Below are 17,833 nucleotides of genomic sequence, written 5' to 3' on the forward strand. Positions count from 1 at the left end.
TGGTCTTGTGTATGGTCATTCCCTGTGTAGGCTATGTGTGTCTTGTGACTTTGGCTGGCTCACTAAACCTGTAGTGGGAGAAGGTCCAGGTGGTGTTGAGGACACAGAAAGTGACCTGGAAGGAAGCTAAAGTGCGTGCAAGCTGGGAGGTCCTGGGAGATCTCCACATTACAGCTTCTTTTTTTTTTTTTTTACAACTACTTATTTTTAACTGCTTTTGAGGATTTCTGCAAACTTTTAGTCAGATGGTTCTCATTTTATCTCCATAGTAGCATCTTAAGGAATGTTCAGTTTGGCATAAACTAATCATGTGATAGTTTGGTGTTCCTATCACCATACTTAATAATCAAAAAGCATATTCCATAACCAGTAGCCAAAATTTCAGTGTAGGATTTGTATCCCAATTTTGCACATCTGTCGTAAGTGCATAACAGCTAAGGATGGGCCAGAGCACCCACACTGGAATGAAATACTGAAGTTTGAGTTACTGTTAATCTTAGTTTGTATTTCTAGCAAATGTATCACTTAAGGAATTGGGGAGAAACTGTTACAATGCCTAAAAGTTGGGGAAAAATTCAAATGGTATTCAACAAGATGTTAAGTGAACTATTAAAGATGCCACCAATTACAAGGCATATAGAACAAAAATATGGGAATATTATTATTGGTGACATAATTTGACAGGAATTTTCCCCCCACCAAAAATCCCCCCAGCATTTAAAAGAGGCAGAAACAGTCCCATAACATGTAAAATGCTGAAATTTAAAAGTTTAATCACTAAGTTTAAAAAAGTAAAGGTATTATTGTATCAATAGAAAGAATATATTAATATATTTAAGAATATCTTTTCTTGTATATGTTTAAAGATTATTAAGAGTTAGCACATTTTGAGAATGGGTTATTTGTTGAAGTCGCTTTTGGCAAGTTTATCTGCTTTCCCTGGAAGTAGGCAGGTGTGGGTATAGTCTCTGCCCCTCTGAGAGTTGAAGACTGGACTTCGTGGTGGCTTTGTCCTGGGGTCAAGGGGACTGCCCAGTTTCTGCAGGGGTTTGACCTGTCCCTCTTCTCCCAGCCATCCTACTGGCCTCCCGGGAGCTGATACGCAGCAAGCGTCTAATGCGGATGCTAGAGGTTGTCTTGGCCATTGGCAACTTCATGAACAAAGGGCAGCGTGGGGGTGCCTATGGGTTCCGAGTGGCCAGCCTCAACAAGATTGCAGACACCAAGTCCAGCATTGACAGGTGGGACTCGATCTGCTTCCTTATCTTCCATTTCACCCACCCTGGCATTCCCCCACCTCCTCCTTCCATTTCCAACCCAAATTCCTTGCCTTTCCTTGCTGACATCCCCCCTTTCTAGTTTCCTCCTGGCCCTCACTCCTTTATCTCTGATCTTCCATCCACAGAAACATCTCTCTGCTCCATTACCTGATCATGATCCTGGAGAAGCACTTCCCTGACATCCTGAACATGCCCTCAGAGCTACAGCATCTTCCTGAAGCTGCCAAAGTCAAGTGAGGGGCCCTTCCAAGGCTTCTTTCTTCCTGTGATCACAATACTCTTAATCTAAATTTCCTTTCCTTGCTACTCTGGACTGACTAGGAATGGGCAGTGTCTCAGGGTCTGCTTATAGGAGAACCAAATGAAGACTGGCTACTTGCTCTCAAATCCTTATTTCAGAGATACTCCTAGGAAACATAGTGGGGAGGTGAGCCAGGGATGGGAAGACTACCAATAATGGAAGTATTATTAAACCAGTTACCCCTGGGGAAATTGGAGATTAATCCCTCCAGAGAAGTCTGGGAGACAGGATAGGATACGTATTCTACTTATCCCACCCAAATGGTTAAGAAGCTAGGATATCCTACCCCATCTGGGTCAGTCACTGGCTGAGGGTCTCTGGGCAGGTCATAACTCTGGCCCCCAGAGAAAGTACTCACTGGAAGTCAGGATTGTACACTACAATGGATGGTTCAAGGAGATAAAGATGTGGTACTAATATTATCTGCTATAGGCTGATAACAGAAGCAGAAATGCAGTGAAAAATGGCTAATATGCATCAAATGCTTACTGCATGCAAGATGCCATGTTAAGAGCTTATAAATATTAGCTGGTGGTATTAAAAATAATTCAAGCCAGAGGCCATGTGTTGGAAACCTTCTAATATTCAGCATAACATTTCTGATCTGGAAGGATTTTTAGAACATAAGTGTTGACCAATGTAATTTTCTGGAGCACAGATAGAGCACAGAGGGGAGGTCATTTATCAGGGCCACATGTCAGTGGCCAAAGCAGGGCCTGGAGCATGGGTCTACTGACTCCAAGGCCATTGTGCTTTGCACTGCAATGTCTCTGAAACACCCTCAGCTCTTCTTCCTGTGTCCTCCCACAGCCTGGCAGAGCTGGAGAAGGAGGTGGGGAACCTCAGGAGGGGCCTCAGAGCAGTCGAGGTGGTGAGTACATCTATGCATGCCTGCCTGGGTTTGAAGAGGTGTTGTCAGAGACAGATCTGTACCTACTGCCTGCTCTGGAGGCTGTATCATGTGCCAGTTCCCAGGCAGGAACTTTGGGACACAAAAATGAATCAGAATCTACCATCTGGGGGTCTGCTGCCTGTTGGGGGGGGGGCCATCATTTGACCAAGTAATAGGCAGCAACAGAGCTAGCCCTCAGGACAGGATGACTAGAGGACTTAAATTTAGACTCTCAAATATGGGACATCTGAGACTAGCCATGTCACGCTGGCACGTCTAGTGGGCAGTGGAGAATAAACCATAAATTGGCCACATGCTTAAGTCTGCTTCAAGTGGATGCAAAAGAATACCTACATCCCTCAGAAGCCAATTAGGGGCAGTAGCAAATAGTGTGACACCGGGCACAGCAGTCCCCAGAACTTCCTGCCCTATGTTTTTTCTCCCTGGGCCAGTAGAGGACCCAGGGTTTGCATTCTTTGCTGGAGACTCAGTTGTCCAGTCATCACCATTCATGCTCAAATGGCTTCTCAGATGATACCTTCTCTGGCTCTAGGCTAGGCTGGCCCCATATGGCAATGTCCCCAATCCTATGTCGTCCACATACGGGAACTGGAGACCCTTCCTATCTTTACTGGGGGCAGGAGAAGTAGGCAGGAAAGAGGAGAATGAGTAGGAGAGAGAACTCTTCATTGCCACTATTTGGAGGCAGGGGCGATCTCCAATTCATAGCCCTTGGTAGTGCTACTCAGAGCATGGCCCCTAACCAGCAGCAGTCACGTCAGCTAGGAGAGTTAGACACACATCTCATACTTGAATCTGCATACGTATCACCTCAGGGTCTTGTTAAATTGCAGATTCTGATTCTGTAGGTCTGGGGAAGAGCCTGAGCATTTGTATTTCTTCAAACTTTCCAGGTGATGGTGCTACTAGTCCCAAACCATACTGGGTAGCAAGGATCTAGAGAAACAAAGATGGCAGTGGTGCATGAGGGAGAACTCTCACAATCTTTGCCACCCTTAGAATTATGAAACTAGGGGTGTTACCTCTTCCAACGGCAGGACCAATGGTCCCATGATTGGCAAGAAGGGTAGGAGATGTGGTGACCCCCAGAATGCCTGACTTTTATGCTGGCATCCATCTAACCATCACTTCTCTCTCTTCAGGAGCTGGAATATCAGAAGCGCCAGGCACGGGAACCAAATGACAAGTTTGTCCCAGTCATGAGTGACTTCATCACAGTCTCCAGCTTTAGTTTCTCAGAGCTGGAAGACCAGCTCAATGAGGCTAGGGACAAGGTAAGTGTTCCCACCCCACCTCTACTTTTAACCCATTCTTACCACCCATGGCACAGAAGGACCAGAGTCAAGAGTTTTCAGGAAAACTAATTTCCTCACTCTTATAAGAATTGCAACTTTGTTGCAAATATCATAATCCATTCAGCAGGTGTGGGACCATCTTGTTTTACATGATTTGTCTCATGACCTACTGTATGGCTTGTTGAAACATTATTAGGCCATCGGACAAGCATGTACAATGACATCCAGAAAGGTTAAACTTGTCCAAGGTTTCCCAGTGGTAATGCAGAGCTCAGCTTTCGTCACAGTTACTATACCTCTTCCTGGCTTCTCACACTAACATCCACATGGACTGTCTATGAGGGCTCCTCACCCAGGAGGTCTGGGGTGGGCCTGAAATGCCCATGCTGACCCATGGAGCATACTCTGGTTTGAATTAAAGATGGTAGCTGTCAATAAATATCAGAATCAGTGCCTGACACGTATAATTACAGCTAATGCTTTATACCTATTAACTCGCCTCCCCCTCAGAACATTATGAAATAAGGTCTATTGTCCCCATTTTATAGATGAGGAAACTAGGACACAGAGGGGTTAAATTAGCCCAATAACTATATGATCTCTGAGGTCCTTTTCAGTTCTGACCAGGCAATTTGTGACTTTAGGAGGTATTTCCCAAGGTCTGCAGCTACTGATCTAATACCTACACCATATGAGACCCCATGGTGGCTCTGGCAGGCACTGCCAGCCAGCCTGGGCCCTGTACCACCCCATGATGTCAGCCTCAGGCTTTTCTTTCAGCCTTTCCCTGCCCTGATGATAGAGGGTGTCTCCCCGCTCTGTCAGGGGCCTCCAGACTTGGGCCAGGCTCTGCTCTGGTGGGGAACTCAGCTAACCACACAGGCTGAGCCCACCATGCTTGGGAGAGACTCTCACCACCCCTTCTCCTCCTGACAGTTCTCCAAGGCTCTGATGCACTTTGGGGAGCAGGACAGCAAGATGCAGCCGGATGAATTCTTTGGGATCTTTGACACCTTCCTGCAGGCCTTCTCGGAGGCCCGGCAGGACCTGGAGGCCATGCGGAGGAGGAAAGAGGAGGAGGAACGGCGGGCGCGCATGGAAGCCATGGTGAGAAGACCTGGTTGAGTGGGGCGCTGACGGGGGAGGAGGCACAGGGTGTATCCGGAGGGGCCTGCGAGCTGCAGACACCTGTTTGACAGCCCCCTCACTCGTCCTGTCTTCCAGCTGAAGGAGCAGAGGGAGCGGGAGCGGTGGCAGCGGCAGCGGAAGGTCCATGCGGGCAGCACGCTCGAGGAAGGAGGCGAGTTCGATGACCTGGTGTCCGCCCTGCGCTCGGGGGAAGTTTTTGACAAGGACTTGTGCAAGCTCAAGCGTAGCCGCAAGCGGTCAGGGAGCCAGGCCCTGGAAGTTACCCGGGAACGGGCCATCAGCAGGCTAAATTATTGACCTGGGGGACTGGCCACCACAGGAGGTGGGAGACAGGGATGGACCAAGGGGCTGACGCAGGTGGCCTTGATCCTTAAACAATTTGGTGCTCGGTTCGAACGAGCCCTGGGCTGGGTCCTGGGGTGGGGGAGGCGCGTGTGGCAGGACCAGGTGTCCCTGCACTTACCTGAAGGGGCTCCTCATCTCCTGTTCCGTTATTCTTCCTGAATCCTAGCCCCCAGGGTCACTCTGAGGTGGACCTGGACATCCCTGACAGGCCGAGCTGAAGGAGCCTTGCCCCCCACCCCCCAGCAAGGGCACCCACATGTTGGCACACAAGTGTTCTAGATCTAGAGTGGACAGGTCCAATGGGCCTTGTCCAGATGTCATGTGCGGTAGGGAGTTAATGGGGGGGGGGCACCCTGAGAGCCAGAGTGAGAGAATGCAGGCCCCCATTCCCCAAGGGGAGCCTTAATAGAATCTTGATATGGGGGCAAACGTTCCCCTTGGATGGAAAAGGAAGAGGCACTATATATTCTAGCTAGGTATGTTTCAGAAGAAGTGCGGGGAGTATGATGCAGGGACCAAGTCATCAGGACAGAGTGGCAGTGCCTGTTGCATACATCACAAGTCCTTTGGCCCCTCCCTTATATGTCTTAAGTCTCTCTCCCTTCCTTCCTACTGCCACTTCCATCCTATCTACTAATCCTGAATCTCAGAACACTCACCTTTGGGTTCCCACAACTATGGCTATCAGATACTTGATGAATCTGGTAAAGGAAAGGGTTCAAGAAAGATCCCACTCATCACCACACCTCGTGCCTTGGGCATAGGGACCCTGGAACAAAACTCTCCTCACACCTTCTCTGTAAAACCCAACCATTGTCTTGAAGTGAGACCACATGGTGTTGGCTGGGAATTACGAGATCTCTCTAGAGGACAGCACTTGAATGCCGAACTCCACTCTAGTGCTCCCTGGTCTACCACTAAACTGTTCATCAGATCCCAAAGGCTTTAATGTCTGCCTCAGGGCAGAAGCCACGGGGACCTCCCCCTCCTCTGACCTCTGAAAGACCACTTAAAACCATGAATACCTGGCTAAGGCTGGCCCTGGGGTGTCTCTTCCTGAGAAGGTCTGAAGGGCCAGAGCTGCCCTCTGCACTTACATGTGAGCTCTGAGGCATTCAGACTGGGAGCCGGAGCAGGCAGGGAAGCTAAGGAGATGGAATATGGAGGAGAAAGGCCAATTTGTCTGGGGGTGTGCTGCCTGAATGAGCCAAAGGTGGAAGACTGGGTACCAAAGATGGCAGACAGGACCCACCTCTCAGCTTATTATTCAACCTGACTTCTAAGGGTCCATACTGGCTGTCCCACCCACTCTAACCATCCATTCTGTCCATCTTGGGCTGTCCTGGGGGTGGGGGGGCAATTGCTATGTCTAAACAAAACTTCTGTCTTCTAAGAGAAGGGAGATCAACTCCACAAGGCTCTTATTTTTCATACATTTCTTCCTCCTAGAGTTGACCTATCATCCTCTGAGACCCTCCATCAACCAGCTCCTTGCCTATCTTCCTGCCCTCCCCTTTGTTCTCACCTTTCAACCTACGCCTCCAGCTCAGGGTTATTGCCAGTGGACACACTGGTGGGCTTGGCCCACTCTTCAGCTGCTTATCTTTTCTCTACATCAGATTCCTGGGGTAGGGCCAGAGTAGCTGGGGGAGGCGGGGGACAGAGAAACCTAGGGTTGGTGAGCCCAGCATGTGTGTTGGTTTGAGAGGGAGGGATCTGAGCAAATGCCTAGCCAGGATCGATGGGAAGAGGCCATCCTGGAATCCAGGTGACGGCGAGATGAAGGCTTCCAGGAAGAGAGCTGCAGAGGTCTTTGCTAAACCCATCTGTATAGCCAACAGTCCCCGCCACAAGCAGCAGGCCTTGGGATGACGGGAAGGTTGTGGGTACAGTCTCTGAAGGGTCCTCTCCCACACTGGCTGGGCTGAGGTCAACCTACCCCTGCAGGGGTAGGGAACAAGGGGGGGCTCCAATTCTATACAACAGCATGTCCACTCACCACGGAAGACTGGATACACACCAGGAAAGACGAGGAATACAGAAGCTGTTCAAGACATATTGGATCCAGAGAAAAGCACACTTTGGTTTAACTGTTTACAGAGGACATGTATCTTGTTCCAGGGCTCAGGCTTCTCACCCCAAAAGAGTTTTCCTTCTCTATTTATTATTTTCTAAATCTAGCCAGTAAAGTAGCCAGATCTCCAACAGTGCCTTGGACCACGGACCATCATAGTTGACTCAGCAAGAAGGGGCTGGTGCCTCATGGAGACAGTTGAGTTGGTCCTTGATATGCTAAATGTTTACGCCTATTTGTTCCTTGGTCTTTCCCCTGCGCCCTTCTCACCCTCCTGCCACCTTCAGGTACATTTCTCCAGCTGTCTAATTTTGTGTCCAATATAAAAGTCAGTTAACCTAATGCAACCTGTCCCCTTCTCAGCAGCAACACCCGCGCTCCCTCCCCGGGGAGGGGATCAGGTGTGTTTAGGGCAGCCGGAGGAAAAAATTCTGCAGGTGGATGGGGAAGGGTCTGGTCCAGGCTCTCCCCACCCCGATCCCATTGTTACCAACTGGGGTGCCGTGACTGTTCCTCCAGCCTCTACCAGGGACGCCTCCATGCCACGGCTGCTTTCACCAAGCTGTCTCAGACAACGAGTGAGGCTAATGTACAAAATCTGCAGTATCCTTTTTACCTGCACCATTTTTATAAGAATATATTGTAATACTAAAAAATATTAAACCCATACCATCCCCATCCAGGCTACCTTGAAACTTGGGCCTTCTTCCGGTGTGGGGACTTGAGGTGTGCCGGAGAGCAGTGGTAGCCAGTGGGGGGTTGGAGCTGGCTCCTCTTAGCTCTGAGAGCACCAATGGCTATGTGTTGAGAAGTTTGGTAAGCCAGTTCACATTGGATGGTAGCTTGAGATCAGCCACGGACTTTGGCGTTTTCTTTTCCCAAGAGCTGGTTGTCAAATGTTTGCCAGCACACCTGAGTGTAGTGTAGAGGGGAGGCAAGCAGGGTGGGGGGCACTGAGGATAGACCCAAAGACACTATCTGCATAGGAGAACCCAGCCAGCATTGTTTGGGGATGTGCATACCGGGAGCCACTAAGTGCACCCCTTTGATCTTGAATAGCTGGCAAAGCCAGTGCTGAGTTTTAGACCACCCCCACCCCACCTGACACTCACTGCAGGGAGTGCAGCTCGATGCTGCCCACTCCCCTCCTACCTTCTCTCACGGGGAAGACAAAGGATATACAGAGAACATGCCCCTTTGGCTAGTATCTGTCCGGGTCCTCTTCCCCACTGCCTGGGTGGGCTTCGGGGCAGAGCTGAGAGATGAGCATGAATTCATAGCAGCTGGGTGCCCTCTGCACAGATACTCATTCTCGCACCTCCAAAGTTGGCATCGTGGCTTTATTTTGTGCGCTGCGAGGGTGAAGGCAATCTTCAACTCTCTTCTTTCCCTGATATGTTCCCGAAAAAAGGGGTGTGGGTGGTGGACAGAACAGCGGTGCGCAGGGCCAGGCGTGGGATGTGTGCTCGGTCAGGAGTCCTCAGGGCTGCTGCCTGTGTGGGTCCTGTTAAGGGGAAGGGGCCCAGGAAAGGGAGCTGGCAGGTCAAGTGCAATTTTTAAGCCAAAACCCTGCAGGTTTGATGGGACACAGAGTCAGGTAAAGGGAGGGGTTAACTGGCCCTTTCAGAGGGGTGATGGGAAGGGAAGAAGGGGGGTGGTGCTGTGGCTCCACAAACTCGGGAAGGCAGAGCTGCTTTAGAGGAGCTGTGGAACACTCTTAATGTGAACTGCACTTGTTCCTCCTCAAAGCAGGTTCCCTCTGCTTCATGAGCCCTTATTCTCTCCACAAGGAAGGAGAAGGAGAAAACCCAAAATGAGAAGCGGAAGTCATGAACGGGACTGTCTGAACCGGGATGTGTTATCTGGGGACTATTTCAGACGATGTGATTTTTCAGTTTGCTGGCATTGCTCATGGTGACCCCCTCCCACTACTATAGGGTCCAGGAAGGCTGACAGGCCTGCTGGTTTCCTCTCTAATGTAGGAAACCTTGCGGGTCACTACAGAGCATGTAGCAGTGAGGGGGCACTGGACCTCAGCTCCCACTGGTGAAGGTCAACAGTGCTGGGGCTGCAGGAACGTGCATCCCATCTTGACCTGGCTGGGCCCAGGGGAGAGGGGCAAGAACTCTCTACGTCCGATGGAAGTCCCCCCGCTGGCCCCCAGTCTTGCTAATAAGCTTGATTTCCCCCACCACGATGTCTCTGCTGACAGCCTTACACATGTCGTACAGCGTGAGGGCGGCCACAGCAGCTGCGGTCAAGGCTTCCATCTCCACCCCCGTGGGGCCCCGAGCCCGGCAAGATGCCTGGATCCCCACGGCATGGTGTGTGCTGTCCAGCTCCAGTTGTACCTGGACGTGGCTCAGGGCCACGTGGTGGCACAGTGGAATCAGCTGGCTGGTCTGCTTGGCAGCCTGGACTCCGGCCAACTGGGCCACCACCAGGGCATCTCCTTTCTTTAGCTGGTTCTTCTGGACAAGCTTGAAGGCCACGGGCCCCAGTAGGACGACAGCTGAGGCCACGGCCACCCGCTCCGTGTCCGGCTTCCCGCCAACATCTACCATAGCTGCGCGTCCTTCTGCATCCACATGAGTTAGTTGGTCCGAGGTTGGCAGGGGTCCTGAGGGGGTGGCAGGAGTCTGGGACACTGCACTAAGGCACTTTGGGTTGGTGTCTGAGTCTTGGCAGGAACTGCAGTGTCTCTGAGGGGGGCTGGACCCCAGCCACCTCTGGGCAAGGAGAGGGGTCCCAGGGCCCCGGCATCCTTTCCACAAAGTCTCCATCTGGTTGGAGAAACTCACTCTATGTCTTATACCCTGAACACGAAAGGGGTCCTGGGAGGAAATGCTTGGAATGGCTGGTGGGGAATCTTGGAGCATCAAAAGTAACTCTGAAAAGCAAGCAAGAAAGAGAAGAAAGACTAAGTCCAGAAGGGAAATTTTCTTTCCCCACCTCTTACCCCAACCCCTGCCCTGCCCCACCTTGAGTTCTTGCTTCCACACTGGGGAGAGAGGGGTGAAGAGCAGAGAGCACAGTGAGAAAAGGGAAAGCAAGAAGTACGGAGACAGAGGGTCCTGAAATACAGATCTGCAGCCCCTCTCAGCAAGTGGCACACAGGGAACAGTGCCCCCAATGCCCAGGGGCCCACGGTGGTGGCATGGGCATTTCTGGGCTCCCTTATACACCAACAGTTCCTCACCACTGAAGTTCTCTTCAGAAACACCTAAGGTCTGGGGGTGCCTGGGTGGCTCCTTTGGTTAAGCATCTGACTCCCGATTTTGGCTCAGGTCATGATCCCAGGGTTGTGGGGTCGAGCCCCGTGTTAGGCTCTGCACTAAGCATTGAGCCTATTTAAGACTCACTCTCTCTCCTCCTGCCCCTCTCCCCCACTCTCTCTCTATAAACAAAAAGAAAGTACAGAAACATCTAATGTCTGAAGACTATAGCCCAATCATGTGACCTCTCCATGTCCCTGCATTTTCTAAAAACTACAGCAAGATCTCAGCCTGAATCACCAATACAGTTACTCTTATCTTTACATTCTCTATGAAGAGTTCATAGTAATTACGGAGTTTACACAGGTAAGATACCAAGGGAAATATTTTATCTATTTAAACAATGTCTTTTAAGCCCCCTCAAGGACATCAGAAGTACCCACAAAGTGACAGGGTAATCCAAATGGTGCCAAGGGCCCTGGAAGCCTTGTAGGCTCTTGTCACTTAAACCATAGTCCAGGGCAGAACTTCAGCCCAGGCCTCCCAAATTCGAATCTGAAATGACAAGATTCCCAAGTGATTCGTGTGCATGAAAGTCAGAGGCCCTATTCTAGGCAACTCCTGGTTTTATAGAAATCAGACCAGCTTATTTCTCTATATCCTTGAGAGGAATAATATACTTTATGAATCAAACAGGCCTCCCAAATTCCAGCTTCCCATCATCTTCTGGGCCCCTACCTTGCCAATGTCCTAAGGAGGCCACCAAGATACCCCCACTCCTTGCCATCAGGGTGGTCAGCATGGGTCAAATCCCAACCGTACAACTATGGTACTGGCAGTGGGGCTTGAAGAAGAGAGAGGTCAAGTTCTCGTCCCCGTGGAGCTCTTTGGTGAGCTGCCTTCCCTTCTCTGGGTGGCTGGGATGGGAGGCCATCCTTGGGCTGCCTCTGGGCCCCTGCACTCACTGGGCTCCAATCGCTTGAGCTAGTTTTTCTCACTGCTTTCTCTTGCCTAGCAGTACAATTCAGAATCCCAGCGGGGCAAGGCCTCCCCTGATCTAGCCTGGGCATTTGCCAGAGGGGGTAGCATCATTTCTAAAGCTCCTCAGAGGCCAGCCAGAGAACATGTAGGAATTTATTTTTAAAAATGTGCTTCGTTTGAAGCATCCTGTGCATGAGAACTGTCCTGTGCACACAAGTTCCCAGGAGTTAAGGAGTTGAGGTCCTGGCTGCCGCCTCCCTGAAAAGGTCACTAGCATTCTTAGCTTGCTGCCTCAAGATCTGCCCAGGTGCCTGTGATGGTATCCAGCTGGGAGGTTCTAGAGCCAAGGACAAGGTCCCTGTCTTAACCAGGAGCTCCGTTTTCGGGGGACAACTAACTTAGTGACCATAATTCTAGAGGACCCCCTGCCCCAATCTCTGGGGAGACGGAATGATGGTTTCTGTGGCATGCAGAGTGAGGGGGAGCAATGGAAAGGGAAGACCCAGTAAAGCTTGAGCAGTGAGAAAAGATAGAGGTCCAATAGGAGAAAAGGATGAGAACATCAGGATGAAATGCAGGACCTGGGGGTGCCTTGTGGCAGGGGCCCCACCCCACAGGACCCCCCCCAGTGACAGGGGTGAGCAGTTACGTACTGATGGGTCACCCACCGATGAGGATCATGGGCCGGTTCTTCATCTGGGCAATACTGAACATGCCTGGGGTAAGGGAAAGATGGGGAGGGGGAGGGCAAGGAAAGGAGAGTTCGCTGAAACTGACAGTGGTCACAGTGGTAGGACAACCCGGGGTCATGCACTCACCTAGGTGCACCCTGACAAACAGCCCCTGCTGCACACTGCAGGGTCACCCGTGCCAGAGCCAGAGTAGTCTGTGGATGCCCGGGCCCCGCCCTCCAGAGAGGTACAGTGACACCCCTCTTCCCCCCCACCCAATAAGACAGCCCAAGAGAATTTGGGGTCCCCACCCTGCAAGGCTCTGCTGTGCCAATGCCCCTGAGGGAGAGGAACCATCACCGTACCCCCGGTCTACAGGTGCCACAGGAGGGACTGGACGCCAGGACAGCACAGAGTCCTACTGGCTCCCTGCCAAGCTCTGCTCTGTCCTCTCAGCCCCTGCCCTGGCCCACTCAGCAGCCAGCCTGGCCTTCTCCATGCCCACCCCTCACCTGCATGCTGCCGCTTCTTCCTGCCCACAGCGGCACCGATGATCTGCAGCAGCTCTTCCTCGGAGGCCCCCGCCCGCAGGTGGTCCCGGAGAGACACCTCTGAGTTCCCGAAGAGGCAGACCTGTGGGTGGTCACCATGGGGGTGAGGAGAACACATGCCTCCCTTGTCCCCGAGCCTCAGCCCCCATCCCAGGAGTCCACCGTGGGCCGAGTGCCCCCACCCAGGCCACCTGTGGCTGGGTCATACTCCAGGCAGGACTTCCTACACTGAAGGTCAGAAGGGGCTGGATAGTGAAGTCAGAGAGGCGGGAAGGGCAGGAAGTCAGATACCCTAAGGACGTATCTAATTTACGACCATGTTACCTTCAGCTTGTAGAGCATACTATGAAAAAGTAAACAGTGGCCGACAGAGGTGGCACATGAAGATGTGACCATGCCTTCTGCTGAGACCTCCCATATAATAGTTTCTTCACTGCCTCGAGAATGGACCCCAATCAGCTAGAGAAAAGTCCTGCCATATGCCCTAGAGGTGGCATGTCTCCTCCTGGCCCCCAATCATGGACATTACCTGCCTGTCCCTGCACCCACTCCAGGGTGTGAGCCTGACTGATGGCTGAATAGCACAGGCCTGGCGGAGGTGGCATACTGAGCCCATTCAGACTCAACGCTCCTCAGCTCCTGGGTGCTCTGGGGGCTCAGGGGTGGACGAAGCAGTCCCAGAAAGCGAGATGCCTACCACCCTCCCACCAAACTCTACAAAGCGCCTACTGTGTGCCAGCTCTGTAGAAGGCGGCCCTATGGACACTGAGGAGTGTCCAAGAAGCCTCTGAGGGCAGAGGGCACTGGAGAAGATCCAAACAAAATCTAAGTGGAAGGTGCACCATTTTACCGGGCTGTTCATTTCTCACCCCTTGCTCCCCCTGCCAGGCCACAGGCTCTACTCTATGCAACCACGAGGCCCCCACAGGCCCACCCTCAAGGCTGCCCTCCAGCCAGCCTCTGCCTGGGTTGGCCGCAGGGAGACTGGGAAGACCAGGCCCTTCTCCTGGGCTCTGCCATGTGGGGCGGTGACTGCTCCCCTCTCTGGGCCTCAGCTCTGCATAGGCCCCAGTGACACCCCTTCCTCCCCTCCCCTGGGGGTGGGAACAGCTGTCTGCTGACTTCTCTCCTAAGCCCCCTTCACCCTGCACCAGAAATAGCCTCTCCATTACATTCTCTTCAGAACCACACCTTCCATCTCCTGCAGGGGCCCTGACTATACAGATGCCAGCCTGTACTTGACAGCGATTCCATGTCTCCAGCCAGAAAACAAATAAACAAACAAACAAGCTTTTGAACAAGCACTGGATGGTCCCTTTTGGACATCAAACTCAATGCACTTAAACTGCTCTCACCCTCCTCCCCCTGCTAAACAGGTCCCGCAGCCGACCTGGACCCAGACACCCTCCTCTCAGCAGGCATCACCAAGTTCCTTCATTCTCCCTTCCCACGCTCACCTCACACTCTTACCTACACCTAGAGTCAAACAGCCATCTGACTAGTCTTCCTATTTCCAAATTCAACCAGTGGGTTATTCTTCCTCAAACATGAATGGGAGTCATGCCCCCGCCTTGTCCACAAGCTGCACAGCACCCCACTGTCAACAGAATACACGGCACCCCACTCAGCAGAACACAGGCTGCACCTCTTTTCCCGGGCATTCGAGTCCTCTACCACTCGATGTCTCCATTCCTGGTGTGAATAGGCCCCAGCCATGTTAGTATGAATCTCGGACAAGTGTTCCCTTGCCCTCACTTCATCCTTCAAGGCTCACCAGCATCCAGAAGGTGCCCCCTCAAGGTCCACCCCCCTTATGGCCTGTCTGGCCACTCATCTGACAAAGAATTATGCACTGCTGCACATCAGCTCTTTGTTTGGTCTCATTAATGACTCTTTACCTCTAATGGGAGCGGGTAGGTCTATGCCTCTCTGACATTCCTCACAGGGCTGAGGCACAGATGTGCTGCCAGATATGAGTAGCAGACGATGGTTTTGGAGCTGAGTCCCGGTCCTGGAAAGGGGCCGACTGGGGTGGGGGCTGGGGCCCAGTGGACACTGACCCTTCACCTCTCCCCCATCTACCCCAGTAACATGGAGTCCTGGAAAGCAGCCCCCACCATCAACCCGAAGCTATTTTGAGGACCCTAGGAAGGAAGGTCATGAGTTCACCTTCACCTTCTGCCCCTAAGAGCCCCCCAAATCTGACACTATTTCCCAAACACCCCATGTGCCCTGCGAGTCTTCCCTCCAGATGGAGACACGAGTAGGAAGTGATAGTCACAACACAGAAGTGGCAAGGGGCCCTTGTGGGGAAGGGGACACGTACCTTGAGGTTCCCGTCTGCTGTGATTCGTAGTCGGTTGCAGGTTCCACAGAAATGCTCAGACATGGACGTGATGAAGCTGAACTGGCCTCGGAAGCCAGGGATTTTAAAGGCCTGGGGTGAGGAAGGAAAGAAGGGCAGGGGAGGGGAGGGGATGGATGGGCCGAGGAGGGCCAGCTCTCCCTCCCTGGCACCAGAGCTCCTACTCCACAGCCCCTCTGGAGGAGGGCCAGGAAGGGAGCATTCAAGGCCCCCAGCGGGGAGAAGACTTCCAGGACGGACGACCCCGGAGCTCTCTGCTTGCACTGGGCCTGCCTGAGAGCAAACTGCTACGGAATTGGAGGCCTGTGGGCAGCACGGCCAGAGCACCTCTCCACCACGTACCGGCCTGCAGCCTACGACGAGGCACCATGGCCACCCCACGCCCAGCCTGCTACTCTGTCCATGAGGAGGGAGGGGACAGGAAGGTAATGCCTGCCACTATGTTGTACCACCCCCACTGCTGCATTCTGACCTCAGGGCCAGCACTCCCCCCCTACTGCCCCACCCTCCTGCCCCCAACCTTGGCTGTGCTGGATTCCTCCTCGGGGAGCTTCTCCAGCTCTGGCCACTGCTGCCGGAGGGTGTCCAGCATCTCCTTGTAGCTGACCATCTTCTTGAAGTTCCACTTGTTGCCTGTATTGGGGTTGGAAACCATGGAGTCACAGGGTTCCCGGGACCCGGGGTCTTCTGGTCCTTTCTCCCACATCGCCCAGGAATCAGTTCTGCCTCTTGGGTGGGAGGTCAGGAGGCCCTGCCCTAAAACACTTGGGTCAAACCAAACCCACCCCCGACTCTGAGATGTCTCCGATGCCCCATCATAGCCCTAGCGCTGGAGCCTGCCCAGGGCCCACCCCATCATCCCTGGAGAAATTCCTACACACAGAGCAGGACCTGGAATCAGCCAGACGTTGCCTGCCCCACTCAGCCCTTGCCAGGGTCCACAGGATGCCCCTCCCCCATGCTCTCAGCATGGCGCTGGGCCAGCTCTGCCCCCAGGCCCAACCTCCTCTTTCCTCCCGGCCGCAGGTCACTGACCATCAAAGGGCATGTACTCTATGAAGCGCACGTCCAGGGGGAGGCCCTCAGTCAAGGCCACAAAGTTCAGGAGCTCATCCTCGTTTAGGCCTCGCATCACCACACAGTTCACCTGTCCAGGGGACAAGAGGACCACAAGGGCTGTCTCCCCTGCATTCCAAAAGGGATGATCTCTGGGGGTCTCTCTCCACTGGGGGGCTCACTCCTGGTCTCCCCACCCCAGGCCTCAAGTTAGGGATTCCAAGGGGGTCACTGGCTTTCTCCCCTCCCTTGTAGGGGGTCAGGGACAGGCTGGATGCAGCAGGCAAGGGAGTGGTGGGGGATACAGCGTGGCTGCACTGGCCACGGCAGAGAGCTGCCACGGGCCCAGATGCTGGCAGTGGAAGGCCAAGCCAGGCTAGAGGGGCAGAAGGCAGAGGGCAAGAGCAGCAGCACGTCCTCACCTTCACAGGGCTGTAGCCCAGGTCGATGGCCTTGTGGATGCCCTCCATGACCTTGTGGAAGCCTGCAAGGAGGGAGAGAAGGGTCGGGAAACTTTCTCCCTCTCTCCTGCCTCCCTTACACCCACAGGGAAGCACCAAAGCTGTAAGGAGCCTCAGGGGCCACATAGTAAATATCATAGGCTCTGAACACCAAGAAATGAAATTGAGGATATTATTAGGTACAGCTGTAAAGACTGTATTGACTAATATTGAGTAGTTTTTTTATAACACAGCTCTACAAATATAATGGATAAACAGAAGGCTTTTTGCTGGGATAATACTTTGCCTGACTGGGGGTTCACAGTTCATGTTCTCTATCATTAAGCTGGCTACAAATATTCTCTGTAAAATCCACTCTTGGCTCCCAGGCTATAAAACACATAAGCAGGGCGCTGGATTTGGCTGGTGGGCTGTCCTGTGCCGACCCTGATCCAGGTGACCCCTCTCACTGTCTAGATGGGGAAACGGAGGCACTGCGGGCTGTCACACGCAGTTCCCAGACTCCCCTGTCGGTGCTCTACAGCAGTCTGTCCAGGGCTTCACCGTGCGCACTCTCACTGCACCCCGACTGCGCAGACGCTGCGCCGGGGCCAGCGAGCCTTTGCAGTGGGTGCAGATGTGTGACCCAGGCAGGCTCCTCCTCACGGCCCAGCTCACTCTGTGCTCGCTCCTGCGTCCCCACGTTTGAGCGCCTCCTGCAGGCTGCCCCTCCCCCACCCCGCCAGCCTGGTGATTGTGTGTGATCACAGCCGGGCCATCACCCCAGGGGAGGGTGGCCAGAGGATGGCCCCCAAGGTTTTCCTGCAGCATTTCTGGATGGCCCACTGAGGGGGGCGGGAAAGGGAAGAAAAGTGCAGCTTTCATACAAAATGTCGTTATGATAATCTAGAAGTTTCTTCTTTGGTAAAGCACTCTATTTCCAAAAGGAGGTGGTAGACACAGGAGTACGAAGGGGAAGGCAGATCTGATGTCAGGACTTCGGGGAGAGGAGATGAGGGGGCAGGGGATGCATGGATGTTGGGAAAACCCACAAATATACTCTCCACTCTCCCACTTCAGGTTCCCAAGTGAGCTTCCCCTTCAGAGTAAGCTCCCTTGATCCAGCCCCTCCTCCTATTCCCTATTCCTCAAGCCCCAGTGAATAGAGGTAAATGCCTCCTCCATGGAGCCCTCCAG

At 52.9% G+C, this 17,833-nt stretch overlaps 2 protein-coding genes across 11 annotated transcripts in view; one reads left to right on the forward strand and one right to left on the reverse strand.

The window, feature by feature from the left end:
- DAAM2 (dishevelled associated activator of morphogenesis 2) overlaps window positions 1-8,040 on the forward strand; it is a 117,019-nt gene extending 108,979 nt beyond the window's left edge. For all 6 annotated transcript variants that reach the window (XM_029943774.1, XM_029943775.1, XM_029943771.1 and 3 more), the window contains 6 exons: window positions 1,073-1,241; window positions 1,406-1,513; window positions 2,392-2,452; window positions 3,637-3,768; window positions 4,726-4,896; window positions 5,014-8,040. In XM_029943774.1, coding sequence (XP_029799634.1) covers window positions 1,073-1,241; window positions 1,406-1,513; window positions 2,392-2,452; window positions 3,637-3,768; window positions 4,726-4,896; window positions 5,014-5,235 — 863 coding nt within the window. In that variant the 3' untranslated portion in view covers window positions 5,236-8,040. The remainder of the gene's footprint in view (window positions 1-1,072; window positions 1,242-1,405; window positions 1,514-2,391; window positions 2,453-3,636; window positions 3,769-4,725; window positions 4,897-5,013) is intronic.
- A 638-nt stretch (window positions 8,041-8,678) lies between these two features.
- The window catches only part of MOCS1 (molybdenum cofactor synthesis 1), a 35,761-nt gene continuing 26,606 nt past the window's right edge, over window positions 8,679-17,833 (reverse strand). For 3 of the 5 annotated variants that reach the window (XM_029943779.1, XM_029943777.1, XM_029943780.1), the window contains 7 exons: window positions 16,619-16,680; window positions 16,176-16,287; window positions 15,661-15,773; window positions 15,102-15,212; window positions 12,737-12,857; window positions 12,222-12,269; window positions 8,679-10,247 (listed from right to left, as the gene is read on the reverse strand). In XM_029943779.1, the coding sequence (XP_029799639.1) occupies window positions 9,487-10,247; window positions 12,222-12,269; window positions 12,737-12,857; window positions 15,102-15,212; window positions 15,661-15,773; window positions 16,176-16,287; window positions 16,619-16,680 (1,328 nt within the window). In that variant the 3' untranslated portion in view covers window positions 8,679-9,486. Of the gene's footprint in view, window positions 10,248-12,206; window positions 12,270-12,736; window positions 12,858-15,101; window positions 15,213-15,660; window positions 15,774-16,175; window positions 16,288-16,618; window positions 16,681-17,833 lie in introns of all 5 variants that reach the window. The other 2 variants (XM_029943781.1, XM_029943778.1) reach the window with 2 other exon arrangements.

Source organism: Suricata suricatta, chromosome 7 (genome assembly GCF_006229205.1).
Source record: "Suricata suricatta isolate VVHF042 chromosome 7, meerkat_22Aug2017_6uvM2_HiC, whole genome shotgun sequence".
NCBI lineage: Eukaryota > Metazoa > Chordata > Mammalia > Carnivora > Herpestidae > Suricata > Suricata suricatta.